At 50.1% G+C, this 16,421-nt stretch overlaps 1 protein-coding gene across 3 annotated transcripts; it reads right to left on the bottom strand.

The window, feature by feature from the left end:
- Nucleotides 1–1,220: 1,220 nt before the first annotated feature.
- On the bottom strand, nt 1,221–15,128 carry LGALS2 (galectin 2). 3 transcript variants are annotated; one of them, XM_042890034.1, is made up of 4 exons: nt 14,989–15,128; nt 2,765–2,847; nt 2,438–2,597; nt 1,221–1,433 (listed from the first exon to the last, which is right to left on the bottom strand). In XM_042890034.1, the coding sequence occupies exons 2-4, from the start codon at nt 2,833–2,835 to the stop codon at nt 1,287–1,289; spliced, it is 378 nt and encodes a 125-aa protein (XP_042745968.1). In that variant the 5' UTR covers nt 2,836–2,847; nt 14,989–15,128; the 3' UTR covers nt 1,221–1,286. The 3 variants fall into 3 exon arrangements, with proteins under 3 accessions (XP_042745968.1, XP_042745969.1, XP_042745967.1); XM_042890035.1 differs by lacking the exon at nt 14,989–15,128 and adding an exon at nt 10,794–10,914; XM_042890033.1 differs by lacking the exon at nt 14,989–15,128 and adding an exon at nt 3,295–3,365.
- Nucleotides 15,129–16,421: the final 1,293 nt, after the last annotated feature.

Genomic DNA, 16,421 nt, shown 5'->3' with positions numbered 1-16,421 from the left:
TAGTGATAAGACAAGGGTGAATGCTATTGAACTAAAATAGGGAAGATTTAGATTAGATGATAGGAGGAAAATTCATTACTCAGAGAGTGGTGAGCTGCTGACACAGAATGCTCAGAGAAGTTGTGGGTGCCCCATCCCTGAAGGTTTGAGGCCAGGTTGGATCCTTAGGCAGCCTGAGCTGGTGGTAGGTGGCAGCCCTGCCCATGGCAGTGGGGAGGAACTGGATGATCTTTAAGGCCCCTTCCAATTCAACATAAACATCACATGTTGACCAATGAGGGCAAGGAGGCGATGCTTGTCCTCACATTCAGCCCTCCCCTGCTCTTCCTCCCAGCGCTGTTGGAAGCATTGCAATCTCTCTGCTTCCTCATTTTCTGCATATTTCATTCTCCCCCCCCAGGGACATTGGGAACAGGACTGACCCAGCACACTCCAGGCCTGCCTACAAGTCCCTGCAACTGGCGTGATGCTTCTTAATTAGATCAGTGGCATCAGATAATCAAGCACTAATAGCCTGCAGTCCCATGTGAGAGACACAAGTAGGAGCTGCCTAACCCACCCAAAAACACTCCTTCCTCACCGCTCTCCCCTGCCTCACTTTCCCTTCAAGCAGGCTACAGCGTGGTAATGTCAGAGTAATGGGTAACCTATCTGGAATGCACCAGATAAGTGAGGTGAGATAATGGGGAAAGCTAGAGACAACCCCTTATCACAGTAGGAATGCCAGTATGGGGCACAGCTGTGTTCCCATCCCCACACAGCCTGGCACTATACTAGCAGGAGGTCACACAGCTCTTCCTTCTACCTATCAGAGCAAGTAGCCAAGAGGAAATGGTGAAGCCATGCCCTGAGGTTCCCAAACCTAATGTTTAATTATGTACTTTTGTGGCACCAAATGCCACATTTCTCACATCAGTCTTTTTGTTCCCTCTCCTCCCCCCTCCTCTCCCAAAAATGTGGGTGCAAGAAGAAATGGTGCATTGTGACAAGGCTCAGCAAGCATTCCCTGAGCAATCATATCCTGTCTTCCTTTTCCTTTTTCTTCTTCACCCGAACTCCACCTCCAGTGTGTTTGGCCCTGTGCGCTGCTCAACCCCATATCCTGGTCTGAACCAGAAAAGCACCTGGCCTTATCTAGCAGCTATTTCCTTTTCTGTTAGTGGACAAAGCTCGGTCTTTGCCAGCATCTCTCATAGAGCCATAGAGCCAGAGACCTCACAGAAGCCAGAGCAGCTGGAGCAAGCAGTCCCAGCTGGGTTTTTATTAGCACTAGGAAACGGAACTCATCACTCCACCTTGAAAGAGGTGACCTTGAATCCTCCATGAATGTTCAAGTAGCTGATCTTGTCATAGCCATGCCGGTTGGGGAACTCCACTTCATGCCCATCTGGTAGTTTCACCACAAATTTGTCTCCCAGGAATTCAATGATGATCTGCGAGGAGGAAAGGAGGAAGGGAGGGAGGGAGGAAGGGATGGCAGGAATTGGAGAGAAAAGGAAAGGTAAGCATCCACTCCAAAGGCATAATGCTACACATGAGGGTCAGACCTGGTCTGGAGGCTGTGCTGGGGGAGCTGCAGAAAATGAGCCATTGGTATTGAGGATCTGAGCTGGCAATCGGACTATGACCCGGGGACAGGATCTCTCCTGGGGCTGTTTCAGCTACTCAGGTTGTAAACTTGGAGCAGATAAACCTAAGTGCTGCCTTTGCTAAATATACCACATGGCTTAGATTTGAACAGAGTAGAATGAACCTGATGTTTTATTGCCCTCATCACAGCCAGGAAAAAGGAGTGTTAGCCATAAACATGCTCAAACAGACAGAACAGGGACTCATCACTGATCATTGCAAATAAAAGGGACTTCTCAAAGCTGTCACTTCTCCACTGTTTCCCCAGCATTCAGCCATGACTGAGGAAATAAGACTCTTCTCCACAGCCATATGAAGTGGTCTACTCCTGAACACAGCCCTAGTAGCATCTTGGGACATAGGACAGAGTGAGGCAGCATCCCTGGCAGGAGGAGAGGTAGGACAGATTGTCAGTGTACTCAAAAGTAGTTAGGACAGAAGAGTATTTGGGGACCAGAGAAGATAGGGAACCACACTGCTTCCAGCCCAGGTCTGGCTTAAAACCTGTGTTTGCATAGGAGGCAATTAGAGAAATAAGATACAGAGCAGCAAGATCCTGCTTCCTGGAAACCTCCTTTGCTTTCACACATCCCTGGGCTGGAAGCAGTTGTAAAGCCTGAAACAGAGAAGGCTCACACGGAGTTCCACTGTTGATTTGAAGGAGAAGAAATAGCAATCAGGACGAAAAAGCCAGATGATGAAGGAGCAGTAAAGAGAAAGGGAAGCATTGGGCAGGCAAGTAGGAGGATATGGGGTACAGGAATCTCTCTCACCATCCCACAACCCCACACCAGCACAGAGCCCTCACCTTGACAGTGGAGCCCTTGTGGAAACAGAAATGTTTACTGCGTTGCTCCTGCTGCCAGTTGTCAGAGCACAAGGAGTTGCAGACGATGACAGACTCTTTGAAACGGGGGTTGAAGTGAAGTGCCAGATCCGAGGATTTGCAGCCGAGATTGATGGCAAACCTGTGGGTGAGTAGGAGGAAGGTCAGCTGCATGAGCAGGACAGGGTCTTGGAACAGCTAGGATCCAATACACAGTTCTGCCCCCAAAGCCTCCATCAGCTGTGAAAATGTTTGACACCTCCTGCTCGTGAACTCACCTTCAGCGTCGGTGAGTTTCTTTGCACTCACCTATCAGCATCCTCAGATATATGGCCTTTGATCTTCATGGTGCCTCCAACCTTCCAATCCAGGTTAAACATTTCAAACGTTCCCTGAGGCAGAGACAAAAAGGGGTCTGTGGATTTCCATCCGCCATTCCTCCCCTGTCACCACACTGCTTGGAGAAGGTGTCCCAGCCAGTAGAACATCTACTGTTCTCGGCAGAGGTTCCTCTCATGGCCTAAAATCATAGGCTTCTCAATAAGGGGAAGAGTGGGCTAAGTGTAGGCAGCACACGACAAAGAATGAGAAAAGAGAGGAGATGGTAACAGGCTTGCCCTCAGCACAAGGAAAGATAGAGCTTGAGAACAGAGGTATGAAGAGGATTCAAGCAGAGTGGTCCAACCCCCCATTTGGTGGACAGCACCGCTCACAGCCCAAGAAATGCAAGGAGTGAGAGTGGAGGTCTTCATGCCTTATCCCATCCCTCACACAGCCTTGCTGACTGCATGCCAGCCTGAACACCCTGGGCAACAGCAGGCAGGAGCAGAAGCCCTTACAGCCATCTTCCTTGGAGGGCAGTCAGCAGGCAGGGAACCACCAGCAGTTTAGCTCAGAAATGCTTCATATAGACGACCTCACATCCCTTCACTTCCCTGTGGATTATATATTAACATATTAAGCAGACTGAGTCATGCACATATCTTTCCCCTAGGGACCAGCCTCTTTGTTGAATTCCCTATGGAGGCACCAGTGCACGTGGCCCTTAGTGGTGCTACTGCAGCCACCATGTAGGACAAGCAGCTCCCTAGCTTGCTATGGAGGTCTGACCACCGCGTTCGTTTCTATTCTTGCTGTAACAGCTCAGCCAAATAAAAAGCTTCCCAGCTCCTTTCTTTCTTGTGGCTCTAGATTCATCTCCAGCTCATGGATCGCACCAGCAATATGTGGAAGCTTTCTGCAATCTCCCATTCAAGTTGTACTGAATCCTAAATCTTTGAGATTCAGGAGCCAAGCACAGCAGGTTTGATAGCTCCATCCTCTATAACCCTGAGAAACAGAAATGGGGAACGTTACTCCACTGGTATCCTTGCCAGAGATGGGCTACAAGTCAGTAGACAGTTCCTCAGATTTGGTAGAAGTTGTTGGTGATGTATTTCCAGAATCCAGAAATCAGTAGAAAAGCAAGAGGGAAGCTCAGAAGAGCAGCAGCCCCTCAATCCCTCCCAAGCCCCATCCCTGCAGAGAGCAGCTGGGAGGCAGTTCCTGCCCTCCCCCAAAGGCTCCAGATGTGACAAGAGATAAAGGCTGATAATCACTCCTTCCCTGGAGGTACTTCCTATTTATCTGTGACCAGTGGGCCATAAAGACCAGCAGGCTCTGGCAATTTATTTACTGTTGAGGTCACTGAAGTCGCTGGTGAAACTCCCCAGGGCTGAACTTTGGTCTGCAGGAGCAGGTGATGTGGGTGGTTGCATACAGACAGTGGTTTCCAGCATTAGGTCTGTTTGCCATCACACTGCGGTGCGTCCCACGCACACACACATGTTCACACTGCCTTCATCATGCCCACTGATCCCCCTGGCAGGGGGTGAGGCTGCCCACGAGGGAGAGCAGCACGTGTCCCAGGGATGGGGAAAACCACTTGCGCAGGGAGTTGTGTGCAGAGCTGCGGATGTGAGAATATACACAGGCAGGGAGAGAGGCAGGAAAGAGGAGAGGGGCTGTGAGATTTCTTCGAGATAACAGTAACCCCCCTCATGCAAACGCTCAGCAGGGGCGTTCACCCCTTTGCCATTTGCCACTGGGAACAATAGTGGGAAACCCGGCAGCAGTTCTGCCAGTGCTGGCGACTTCCTTCGTCTGTAACCTCTGCATGGTCAGGAGCCAGCTCTGTGCAGATGGTCTGGCTCATGCAATGGGGTGTGCTCCCCATGTAGGAAGGGAACCCTAGAAAGGCTGAAATGCTCCGGTGCGACAGGAGGTGATGACTGGGATGACTGGAGGAGGAAGGAGACAGGTTGGTTATTTCCCCAAAGACATCGCAAGCGTAGGGAAATGGCAATGTGATGGAAATGTAAACCCCAAAAAGAGAGGAAATCTGGCTACAGAGCATCTACAAAGGAGGTGAAGGTGCTATGCAGTGAGGAAAACATAAAGAATGGGTGTGGAAGCTGGTGGTCACCTGTGCAAGGGACCAAGGAACCTTTCACCCCTAAAGAGATCATCCTACAATAGGGATACAACCCCCTGACCTGAAGGTCCATCCCATGCCAACCCTGGCTGGAGGGCAGCTGCCTACACTGATGTGGGATGGCCACTTTGACACTGCTGGAGCTGGAAGAGGCTTTGCCATGTTCCTGAAGAGAAAAAAGGTCCCAAAAGGTAGGGTTTGGGGTTAACACTCCTTCCTGTCCTTCCCTCTATCCCTCTGGCCTCAGGCCACCAGGAGCACCCACGGGGGGGCTCAGAGTCCTTTGGGTGACCTCTGACAGCAGCACCTATTGCCACCACCACTACCACCCAGCAGCCACACTGTATGCCAGAACCAACACTTCCCTCCTCAGTGGGCTGCCAGGATCTGCGTCCGAGGCACCAAGGAGTCTGTGCTGCAGACCAGGATCGGCACACGTTCAAGGCAAAGAGGAGCTGGAGAGAGCACGCATTCCTTCTCGGAGCAGCAGCTGCTCACTCTGCTATTATTTCCTACTACTTCATATAATTTGTACTCCACAGCAAGCTATTGTCCCTTTCCACTGGCTATTTATTTCCTTGAATAGCCTCTGGGGAAGGATTTCAGGGAGAGAGTAAGGAAAAAAGAAAAACCCTACACAATAAATATCAAGCAGTGACCTGATTTAAACCATGTACTCTGACCTCATTCAGGCTCCAGTAACATTTCCTCCCTCTAGTCCTCATCAAGGCTCATTTCTGCCTCAGTTTCCCCCTTTTTATGAAGCCTCCTGCCTTAGAGGGCTGTGGGGTGGATTTCAAGAAGCTAAGCCTAGGATTTCTGCTATCTTGAACTTCAAGAGGGCGGACTTTGACCTGCTGAGGATGCTTGTAGCACAGGTCCCTTGGGAGTCACTCCTTAAGGGTAAAGGGGTCCAGGAAGCCTGGACGCTCCTCAAGGTGGAAATCTTAAAGGCTCCAAAACAGGCTGTCCCTGAATACTGTAAGGCGAGCCGTAGGGGGAGAAGTCTGCTGTGGATGAGCCGGGAATTACTGTCAAGACTCAGGAAGAAAAAGAGAGTCTATGTCCTGTGGAAGAAGGGACAGGCTACTAGGGGAGATTACAAGGAAGTTGCTAAGGTATGCAGGGAGGAAGTCCGGAAGGCAAAAGCCCATCTTGAACTTAGATTGGCCGCTGCAGTAAAGCAGAATAAGAAATCCTTTTACAAATATATCAATGGCAAGAGAAAAACCAAGGATAATCTCTATCCTTTAATTGATGCGGCAGGGAATGTGACCACAGATGACAAGGAGAAGGCTGAGGTCCTCAACGCCTTCTTTACATCTGCCTTTAATAGTCAGACCAGCTATCTTCAGGGCACTTTGTGCCCTGATCTGGATATCTGGGCTGACACGCAGAATGTCTCCCCGGAGATCGAGGTGGAGACAGTTAGAGAGCTCCTCCTCCATCTGGACAGTCACAAGTCCATGGGACCGGATGGGCTTCATCCTAGGGTGCTGAGGGAGTTGGTGGGGGTGATCGCTAATCCGCTCTCGGCTATCTACCAGCACTCCTGGTTGACTGGAGAGGTTCCAGAGGATTGGAGGCTTGCTGATGTGACGCCCATCTACAAGAAGGGCCGTAAGGAGGATCTGGGGAACTACAGGCCTGTCAGCCTGACATCAGTGCCAGGGAAGGTCATGGAACAAATCCTCCTGGGAGAGATCACACGGCTCGTGCGCGACGTCCACAGGATCAGGCCCAGCCAGCATGGGTTCATGAAAGGCAGGTCGTGTTTGACCAACCTCATCTCCTTCTACAACTGGGTGACCAGACTGGTAGATGAGGGAAAGGCTGTTGATGTAGTCTACCTAGACATCAGCAAAGCCTTTGACATGGTCTCTCACAGTATCCTTCTGCGGAAACTGGCTGCCCATGGCTTGGACAGTTTTACCCTCCGTTGGATAAGGAACTGGCTGGAGGGCCGTGCTCAACAGGTGGTGGTCAATGGAGTGAAGTCTAGCCTGAGACCTGTTACAAGTGGTGTCCCCCAGGGGTCGGTACTGGGGCCCATCCTGTTTAATATCTTCATTGACGACTTAGATGAAGGGATTGAGTGTACCCTGAGTAAGTTTGCAGATGACACCAAGTTGGGAGGTGGTGTCGATCTGCCTGAGGGCAGGGAGGCCCTGCAGAGGGATCTAGGTAAGCTGGATCGCTGGGCTGAGGTGAATGGGATGAGGTTTAACAAGGCCAAGTGTCGGGTTCTGCACTTTGGCCACAACAACCCCATGCAGCGCTACAGGCTTGGGGATGAGTGGTTGGATGACTGTGAAGAGGAAAGGGACCTGGGGGTGTTGGTTGATGCTCGGCTGAACATGAGCCGACAGTGTGCCCAGGTGGCCAAGAGGGCCAACGGCATCCTGGCCTGCATTAGAAATTGTGTGGCCAGCAGGAGCAGGGAGGTGATCATCCCCCACTACTCAGCACTGGTGAGGCCGCACCTCGAGTACTGTGTTCAGTTTTGGGCCCCTCACTACAAGAAAGACAGAGGCCCTGGAGCATGTCCAGAGAAGGGCAACAAAACTGGTGAGGGGTCTGGAGCACAAGTCTTATGAGGAGCAGCTGAAGGAGCTGGGATTGTTTAGTCTGGAGAAGAGGAGGCTCAGGGGAGACCTCATTGCACTCTACAACTTCCTGAAGGGAGGTTGTGGTGCAAAAGGGTCTGGCCTCTTCTCCCAGGCAAATGGTAGGATCTGAGGAAATGGCAAGAAGTTATACCAGAGGAGGTTTAGGTTGGATATTAGGAGAAACTTTTTCTCTCAGAGGGTGGTCAGGCACTGGAATGGCTGCCCAGGGAGGTGGTGGAGTCGCCATCCCTGGCAGTGTTCAAGAGGCGCCTGGATGAGGAGCTACGAGAGATGGTTTAGTAGCTTGTGGCACTGATAGGAATGGGAGGGTGGTTGGACTAGATGATCTTGCAGGTCGTTTCCAACCTTGTGATTCTGTGATTCTGTGATTTCGCCTCTATCTCCCCCAGTCACAAAAAAAAAAAACAAAAAAACAATTTTGAAAGGACCATCCTGCACCAGGGAGACTTTGGTTTGCCTCTCATCAGATAATCCACAACCTTCACCCAACCTATCCCTAGGCTCTGTCAGCCAGCCAGCTTCCTAATGGAGGAAGACAGCAAGAACAAAACGTACTTACCTCAGCAAGCAGTGAGGTAAGCAGAAGACTGGATAAGCAGGTCTGTGGATCTGGAAGGTGTGTACAGAAGTGGATAGTCCAGGAGATGCAGAAGCCAAGGCAATGATAAACACAAGGAAACTAGTGCTTCTGAGTACTAACCTGCTTCCTAACTGGATGGGTCCTCTACAGAAGGACTCGAATTCTCCACTAAAATGGGAAAGAACAAAGGATTGGAAGACAAGGTGTAAAGCCCAGCCACCCCGCATACCCCAGCTCCCTGGGTGTGCATCATCTTGAGCCCCTCTGGGCAGTATGGAAGTAGCATCCACACTCAGAACCTGGAAATTTGGGATTAGAGAACACCAACATTTGGAAGGAGCCCTACCAGCATCACCTCCCTTCAGCTGTACAATGCAATTTTTCTTCCTAGGGTTGTGGGAAATGCAGAGGAGGAGGGACATAGCTAGCTGAAGACCTAAAATTTGGCAAAAAAAAAAACAAAAAAACAAAAAAACAGAAACAACTTTTCCACAGAGCTAGGGCAGCAGGAAATCACAGAATCACAGAATTATAGATTCATTAATAGTCAGAAAGACCTCTAAGATCACCCAGTCCAACTGCCAGCCCACCCCCACCATGCTCACTGACCATGTCCTCAGTGCCACATCCATATGGCTCTGGAACACCCCCAGGGATGGTGACTGCACCACCTCCCTGGGCAGCCTGTGCCACTGCAGTACTGCTCTTTCCAAGAAGAAATTTTCTCCAATATCCAACCTGAACCTCCTCTGGAGCAACCTGAGGCAATCACCTCTCATTCTATTACTGTTCCTTGGAAAAAGAGACTGACCTCTACCTTGCCACAGCCTCCTTCCAGGTTGGTTGTAGAGAGTGATAAGGCTTCCCCTGAGCTGCTTCCTCTCCAGATTAAACAATTCTAATATAGGAGGGAAAAGGGGAACCAGAACCAAGACAGTGGAGCAGATTAAGAGCAGAGGCAAGGGCTGTAGCCTCGCCCTCCATCTCTTCCCCTCGTGTCGTGTCAGAAAGATGCCACAGTGACTGACATCTCTCATCTCCATGGAGAGTTCAAATGTGCTCTGATGGATGGTTTCAATCCCCAGGACCAAGTTACAGCCTTCTGCTTTTCAAGGGGACATCCCCCTTGGGAAGCAATGAAGTCTGTGGCAGCATTTTTGTGGAGTATGAGACATGGAAGGGGAGAGGAGCAAAGAAGTTTGCATGCATGGAAGCTGGCTCATAACACCAGACACCAACTCAAGCAACCAGATGAGTCATGTGCTATGGGTCCTCAGCTTGCCCGAGGGGCAGAAGAACTGGCAGAATGTATGGAAAAGAGGTCAGAGGACTGATTACATTGCCACCCATTTCCATTTCCAGCCTTCATTTCTCTAATTCTTTCCCTCATGGGGCATGTCAGGAATGTTGGTTGTGGGAAAGGCTTTGAAAAACACGCCTGGAGATAAAAATGCATCTGTGTTAAAAACTTTCTTCAATAATGGCAAAGGAGAAGATGCGTAGAAAGCTCATGGCTTTTTTCACTCTCATATTTTTTGGGATCTCCCTGCTTTGTTGTATATAAGCTAAACAGGTAAAGTCTCTTCCACAGAGCTTCCTACAAAGAATCAGCCTCATGAGGTCTTGTGTTCCACGTGCATTTTATGCCAAAAGATTATGATCCCAAACGGCTTTCTCTCACCATTGAGTAAGGAAGACAGCAGGCTCCTCATCTTGCACATGGGAAAACTGAGGCATAGACACACAAGCTTACAGCCTGAAACAACTCTTCTTGTTTGGATTCTCACTCCCATGGGCAGATTTTCTAAAATTAAAAATCAGCTTTGCAAGCTTGTCCTTGCAAAGAAGCTGAAAGGAAGCTGGGCTCACCTGGCTAATGTAGCTCAGATGTTGGAGATGCTGATCTCTCATTGCACCATCTACTATTAGTGAAGTTACTAAGGCATTGAGTGCCTCTGAAAAAAATTAGCCATTGGGTGGTTCCAATTAAATCCAAAAACCAGAGGCATTAAAAATGAATGGTCTCCTTCCAACAATGGAAACAAGGGGACTTCCAAGACGCCCCAAGCCCAGCTTCCCTGAATTCAAGGAGAGCACTTCCCACAGCAGAGACAGCATGAGGCCAGCTGACTAGAACTTGAACAAGCAGAAGAGAAAAGCAGAATTGCGCTATACACAAAATGTCCACGGAGACCTCCTTCCATCAAGCTCAGAGCAGCAATGCTGGGGTCCAGCCCCACACCGCAGCCAGGGCATGCAGTGAGAATGCAGGCACAGCCTCCATGCTCAGTGCCATGGAACAAGGCTGCTGGTGCTGCACAGCTCACTCCCAGTGCCTTTCTCACAGGTTCCAGCACTGCGCCGAGGCGGGTTGGACAACTCTGAGGATTTGCAGGAATCCTTCAGACAAGCAGAATCTGTCTGAGTCACACGCATGAGGAGCGATGCCAAGGGTGGCTCATCCACTGGAAAAAAAAAAAAAAAAAAAAAAAAAGAGGAAAGAGAGAAAGAAATGCTAATGGAGCAATAGCAAGTTATGAAAAGCCACAAGAATTAACAGCTCATGGGCTGGAGAGAAGGAAAGAAAAAAGTCTCTCTCCTATGCTCACATTGCTAAATCCTTACACCTCTCATATGTGCCAGGAACCACCTTACCCCATCAGCTTTGAGAGGGTCTGGAGGGGCTCTGGATCCAAGGCTGTGCTTGAGGTCTGCAGAGGAAAGGAGCTGTCAAGTTGAAACTATCTGCTTCTGCTGCTCTGAAATTAGCTAGAATGCATTCCCTTTGATGGTCCTGCAAAATGAAACAGTAAAAACCAAACCAGATGGAAATGGAAAAGAAAAGCTCTAAAAAAAGGGAAGCAAAATCCCAAAATGAGTGACTCAGTGCGGGAAATGGGCTTCTAAAGAGAGAACTGCAAGCATCTAAAGGAGACCTAAGAAAAGCCCACAGAACTGACGCTCCCTGCTCCTGCCCTCCCTGCTACCAGAGCAAAGGGCACCAGAAATGCACAGATGGACTTCCAGAGCAAGCCACATGGAGAAGAGACAGACTGAAAGCACTGCAGAAACTCCAGGGAACAGTGCAGAGGCTCCACTCACGCAGGCATGAGTAGAACTACAGCCACAGCCTAGCTTGGAGCTCCCAAAGCTCTCAAAGCCAGCAGCTGACCTGCAGGGTCAGGGAGCACTTGCACAGTACCACAGGGTGATCAGCAGCAGCTGGGACACCGAACCTCCCTTTCTAGGGCTATACTAGGCACGGAGCGACATGTCATGCACTTGAGGACATGCTGTTCAGCTGATCAGTCCCATATGGAATGCTGTCCTTTCTCTTGATGCTCCCATGAGCCTTTATTCCCATTTCTGACCCTTCTCATGCAGCCGCCAAGACAGTCAGTAGTTTATAAAGCCTTTGCTTGGCCACAAAGGATGTTTATTTTGCGTTCTCAGTGGTCGTGCTGTGCCATTTGCTCTCTCTGGCTCCCTTCCCTCCAGCCCATGTCTCCTTCTGCTGCTGCTGTTTTCCCCATTACTGCTAGCAGAGCCAGGCCAGGCACTGGTTGCTCTCTGGGCTGCTCTGCACTGCTCCCCTCTGTAGCCCATCCTGCCTCGAAGCAGACACTGCCCTAATTGCAGTCCAATTCCTAGACAGAGATCACTCACTCCCAAGAGGGGGGAGAGGACTACAAGCAAAATGCTTGGGACACGACTCACACCAGACAAATCTTATCACATGGAGAACCAAACACACTGCCATCCGGCATGCAACAGACTTGGCAAGCCAGGAGATTTGATAAGAACCATGAGAGGAATGGTGGCTGCAGCTGTGACATAAGCTCCCACCACCACACAGCTTATCACTGCTGTCAAGATGGGACATGCATCAGTGTCTGCTGCTGCACAACAGCAGGGAGAAGCTAGTGGAAACCTGCTCTCTGGTCCTGACCATGCTTGTAGCACCGCTTACAACACTGTCCCTGAGGAACATCTCTATTACTCACTATGTCTCATTAGGAAAGGGGTGTGAATCTTTCCTCAATGGCTCTGATGGAGACACAGCTCCCCAAGGAACCAGCTCAGGGAGAGGTGGAGAGAGCCCAGTGCCCACCAGCAAATGGATGGGTGATGATCACCGGAGCTAAGAGGTCTCTGAGCCCAAAGATGAGTCCAAAGTCAAGGCATGGCCTAAATGCAGGCTGCTGTGAACCAGTTACTTACTGGATTCCCTTCTGTTTTTCCAGGGTTTCAGGCTGGATATCACGAAAAAGTTCTTCAGCACAGGGTTGGAACAGGCTCCCCAGGGCAGTGGTCATGGCCTTGAGCTTGCCAGAGCTATAGAAGCACCTTGATGGGGCTCTCAGACATAGGGTCTGATTTGATTGAGTGGTCCTGTGTAGAACCAGGAATTAGACTTGATGATCCTTATGGGTCCTTTCCAACTCAGAGTATTCCATCGTTCTATGGTCCCTGCCTCATCACCACACTGCCTCTACCACCCCACAAGGCAGGAGGTCAAACATGGCCAGCAGCCCACAACATGAAGCCTGGGACACTGAGTCACACTGCATGCTCAGCCCTGCCCAGCAAACAGAACCTTTCCCAGTTTCAGCCAAGCACACGCTCACATCCTACCCACTCACCTTCAACCTGTTTTGTGACATTTTCCCTCTTCAGAGAGGAAAAGTGGAAATGGGAGGATTAGCAGGTAAACAAAGGCTCTGGCTGCCTCCAGCAGCTGCTGCAGGGGACTGCACTTCAAAAGTGAGATCCAGGCTTACAGGACTGAGCTGTTTTGCTCCTGGCACTGAGAGCGAGGAGCAGGGCACAGCTCTCAACCACAGAGTTAAACACTCGATGACTCTTTGAGTCTTCTGCGAACAGTACCCAGCCCACACTATCCCGAAGTTGTCCCTAGGGACAAAATCTGCCACACCATGCTAGAGTGCACAAAAGGCTGGGATGATCCCTGAGAAATACACACACAACTCTATACCTCCACCTGGGTTTCAGTTCCCTTTTTATTTCCAGCCCTATGCATGCTGTGCCCTGGCACTGGATCCACAGCAAGCAGAGAAGGATGAATGGCCAGGCTGGAGGCAGAGCCACTGCTCCTGCTATTTCGCAGCCCAGATTCGAGCCAGCACTAAAGTTTCCAAGGGAACCTGAGGGAGTTGCAGCCAAACCAGGACTGCTGGCAACATGGGATTTTCAATTCCAGGCCAAAAAGTGTCTATTCAGCTTACCCAGCTGCCAAGCACAAGCTAAGAGCACGTGCACAAGGCACTGGGGCACCCTGCAATGGGAATGCCTCCTCCCCATGCTGTGTCGGGAGGAGAGACTGCGCAAGGCTGCATCTCTGAGCTCCCCAGGCTGCTGCAGAACTACACATCCCCAGTAAATGCTTTGCTAAGTCACACACTTCATCGTCACCGCAATGCAGGGATGTGTTTGTCAGTCGGGCTCAGGGATTTGCTGCATCTGGGCTCCCCGATCCACTCCAGGATTCCTCGTATCATGTCACTGGTCTCTGCTCAAACCATGCTTGGCTGCCTGTGAAAAATGCCTCAGCAATAGGATTTTTCTTCTTTTCCCTCCTGCTGTTCTTTAAAGCCAAACTGTCCTTCTGCAAAATCCAGCCTCTGAAGGCATTTTTTTTCCAATACTTGTGTTTTGTAACTACATCTCTTCAATCCACTATAGATAAGACAGCAAGTCGGGGCTGGAGTGAGAACAGGTTAAACTGCTCACCTGCTCGAGTGCCTCTCTCAACACTTCAATCCCAAGTGCGTGTTATCAGTAGAGTATCTTTTCCAGGTAGAAGCAGTGCAGAGAATGAGTTCATCAATGCTCCCCCTGGTGGTCCTCACGGACTTCCAGACTCTTCTGACTGTGACTTGGCAGATCTTCCTCTCCCTCTGTTAGTTTTGGCTTACCCAGATGTATAATACATCAGCCCCCAGGCCGCAGCCAGGAATTCGGCTTCTATCCCTACTCCTAACAACAGTAGGAGGTTACCTTCTGCTACCCCCACACTAACAACAGGGGAATCAGAGGCAGCAAACATGGATATGTGTTTCCTTGAGTCTCACTCCAAGCAGAGATCTTCCAAGCAGGTTTTCTATTCCATTCTCCAACACTTTATTTCCTCATTCTCCTCCTGCAGTTGTCTTTGATCACTGGAGACAGGCCTTCCTGCAGCAAGAAGGGAAACGCTGAAAGAAATGAAAGGGAATGCTCCTGGTGATGACTGCATACCACAAGAAAATGCTGCATATGCAAGGGAAGAAGAAACTTCCTACTAGATGAAAGGAGCACAAACCTGCTCTCCCTCTGGAGAAGTATGCAGCCCTTTACTTGGCTCTATAATTGCAACACTCCACTGGGAAAGGTGTTTGGAAGTATTGCAAAAGGAAGATGAGCAAAGGTCAGGTGTAGCAGGGCTACGTATCCAGAGGATCATGTAAGAGGTTCATGGTTTGAGGAGGTGTTAGCAGAGGAGCTGCGAGCCTTGTTTCAAGGGCAAGTAGCCAAAAACACAGGAACTGCCCACTGCATCAGCTGGAGTAGGGAAATCAGAAAAGGGAAGAAAAGACCACAATATTGTCAGGAAAGTGAAAGGTCTCTGGCAGAAAGTTTTGCCACAGAAAGAGGAATGTGGCAGGGGAAAGGGAACACCAGTGGCCACAGCCAACAGGAAACACATCATACCTCTATCTCTTGCACACGAGCACATCTGCAAACATTGCACGGTTCACAGAGACACACTGGAGAGAAACCAAACAAATGTGGGAGTGCAGCGAAGGTGACAGAGCGGTCTGGATGCAGCCAGCCAGCTGGGGAGGCCTACCTGCCTGGAAAAACCCTTGCACAGCACACCCAGACATTCCTGCAGCCCTCCCCGGCGTTGTTTGTGCCATGATTCACCACGAATGTGGCTTCAAGCCACGGCTGAGCAGCACCAGCCAAGCTCCTGCCTGCTGCTGCCCTCTGTGGGACAGCACAGCTCCCAGCCCAAGCTGCTGTTTCCCTGGCACGCAAACTACCCGGGCCTCCGGCTTGTGCGTAATCACTTTCCTCTGCAACTGGCTACACGCTAATTATAGTTCCAGTATTTTCCTTCTGGATCAGCGTTAATTACAATACGGAGCGTCTCGCTCCATTAAGCTTTAAATCTTGTTTGGGATTCCAGCTGTCAGTAAAAATGAGTTGGGGAAGGTTTTTCTCAGGATGCATCAAGCTTGGTTATGGGGAGCATAATTTTGAAAATCTTTTTCATAGAACCACAGAATGGCTTGGATTGAAAGGGACCTCAGAGATCATCCAGTCCCACCCCGTGCTGTGGGCAGGGCTGCCACCCACCAGCTCAGGCTGCCCAGAGCCCCATCCAACCTGTCCTTGAACCTCCAGAGATGGGGCACCCACAGCTCTCTGTGCAGCCTGTGCCACTGCCTCACTGCCCTCTCAGTAAAAAACTTCCCCCCAGCCTGTCATCTGAGTTGCACAGAAAGCAGATGCAACCAAAGGGGGAGGAGCCTGCCAAGTTTCTAAGCAATAAAAGAAAGGCCTGAAATGCTGCAGCTAACGTCAGCGCTATGGATGAGTTCATTTGCCATTGTTTGCAGCCAGCCGAAAAGAGGCGCAGCCTGCCATTCGCTTTATGCTTGCTTAAAACTGCTTGATGCCAAAGTGAGGAAAATAAACATTCAAAGAGTGAAACCTGAGCCAAAGACTGAAACAGCAGACTGAAAAACCACTGCTGCAGTCTCTTTCTGGGTCAGGGAGTGGAGGCACGCACCTTCTGCTCAGATCACACGTGACCTACAGTAGCAGTAGTGAGGTCCTGGACTCCTGCAAATGACTTCAAGATTCTCAGAAAAATGGAAGGGGTAGCAGTAATAGGCAGAAGTGACTCATAGGACCGAAATAACTCACGTAAAACGTGCCTGAACACAGCAAGGGATGTGGCAATTTGCTAAGAAAGGCCCTGAAGAAAGCTTTGTGAGGCAAGGTGGTAGGAGTTAAAAGAAGAACTGCATTCAGGCACCAGAAGGTAGTTTTTAATGGCCAAGTTTCCCCTGAAAACAATGGCTGCCCATCCGGAAAAGCCATCAGGGTGACACTGGGGCATAGCCTCGTGGGATCTGTTCTGTAAGTGATGTAAAGCAACGCACAGGGAAGGCACGGTGCTCTCTCCAAGACCACAGGAAGGCAGAGAAAACAGCCCTTATTAAGTGCCATCGTTTGTATTAAGAGCCACAAAGAGAAAGGAGAGAGCTGTTT

Source organism: Lagopus leucura, unplaced genomic scaffold (genome assembly GCF_019238085.1).
Source record: "Lagopus leucura isolate 7727_CA_CO unplaced genomic scaffold, USGS_WTPT01 Super-Scaffold_100159, whole genome shotgun sequence".
In the NCBI taxonomy this organism is placed as follows: domain Eukaryota; kingdom Metazoa; phylum Chordata; class Aves; order Galliformes; family Phasianidae; genus Lagopus; species Lagopus leucura.
Note: the sequence above shows the minus strand (reverse complement) of the source record. Positions and strands in the feature narration are given on the sequence as shown.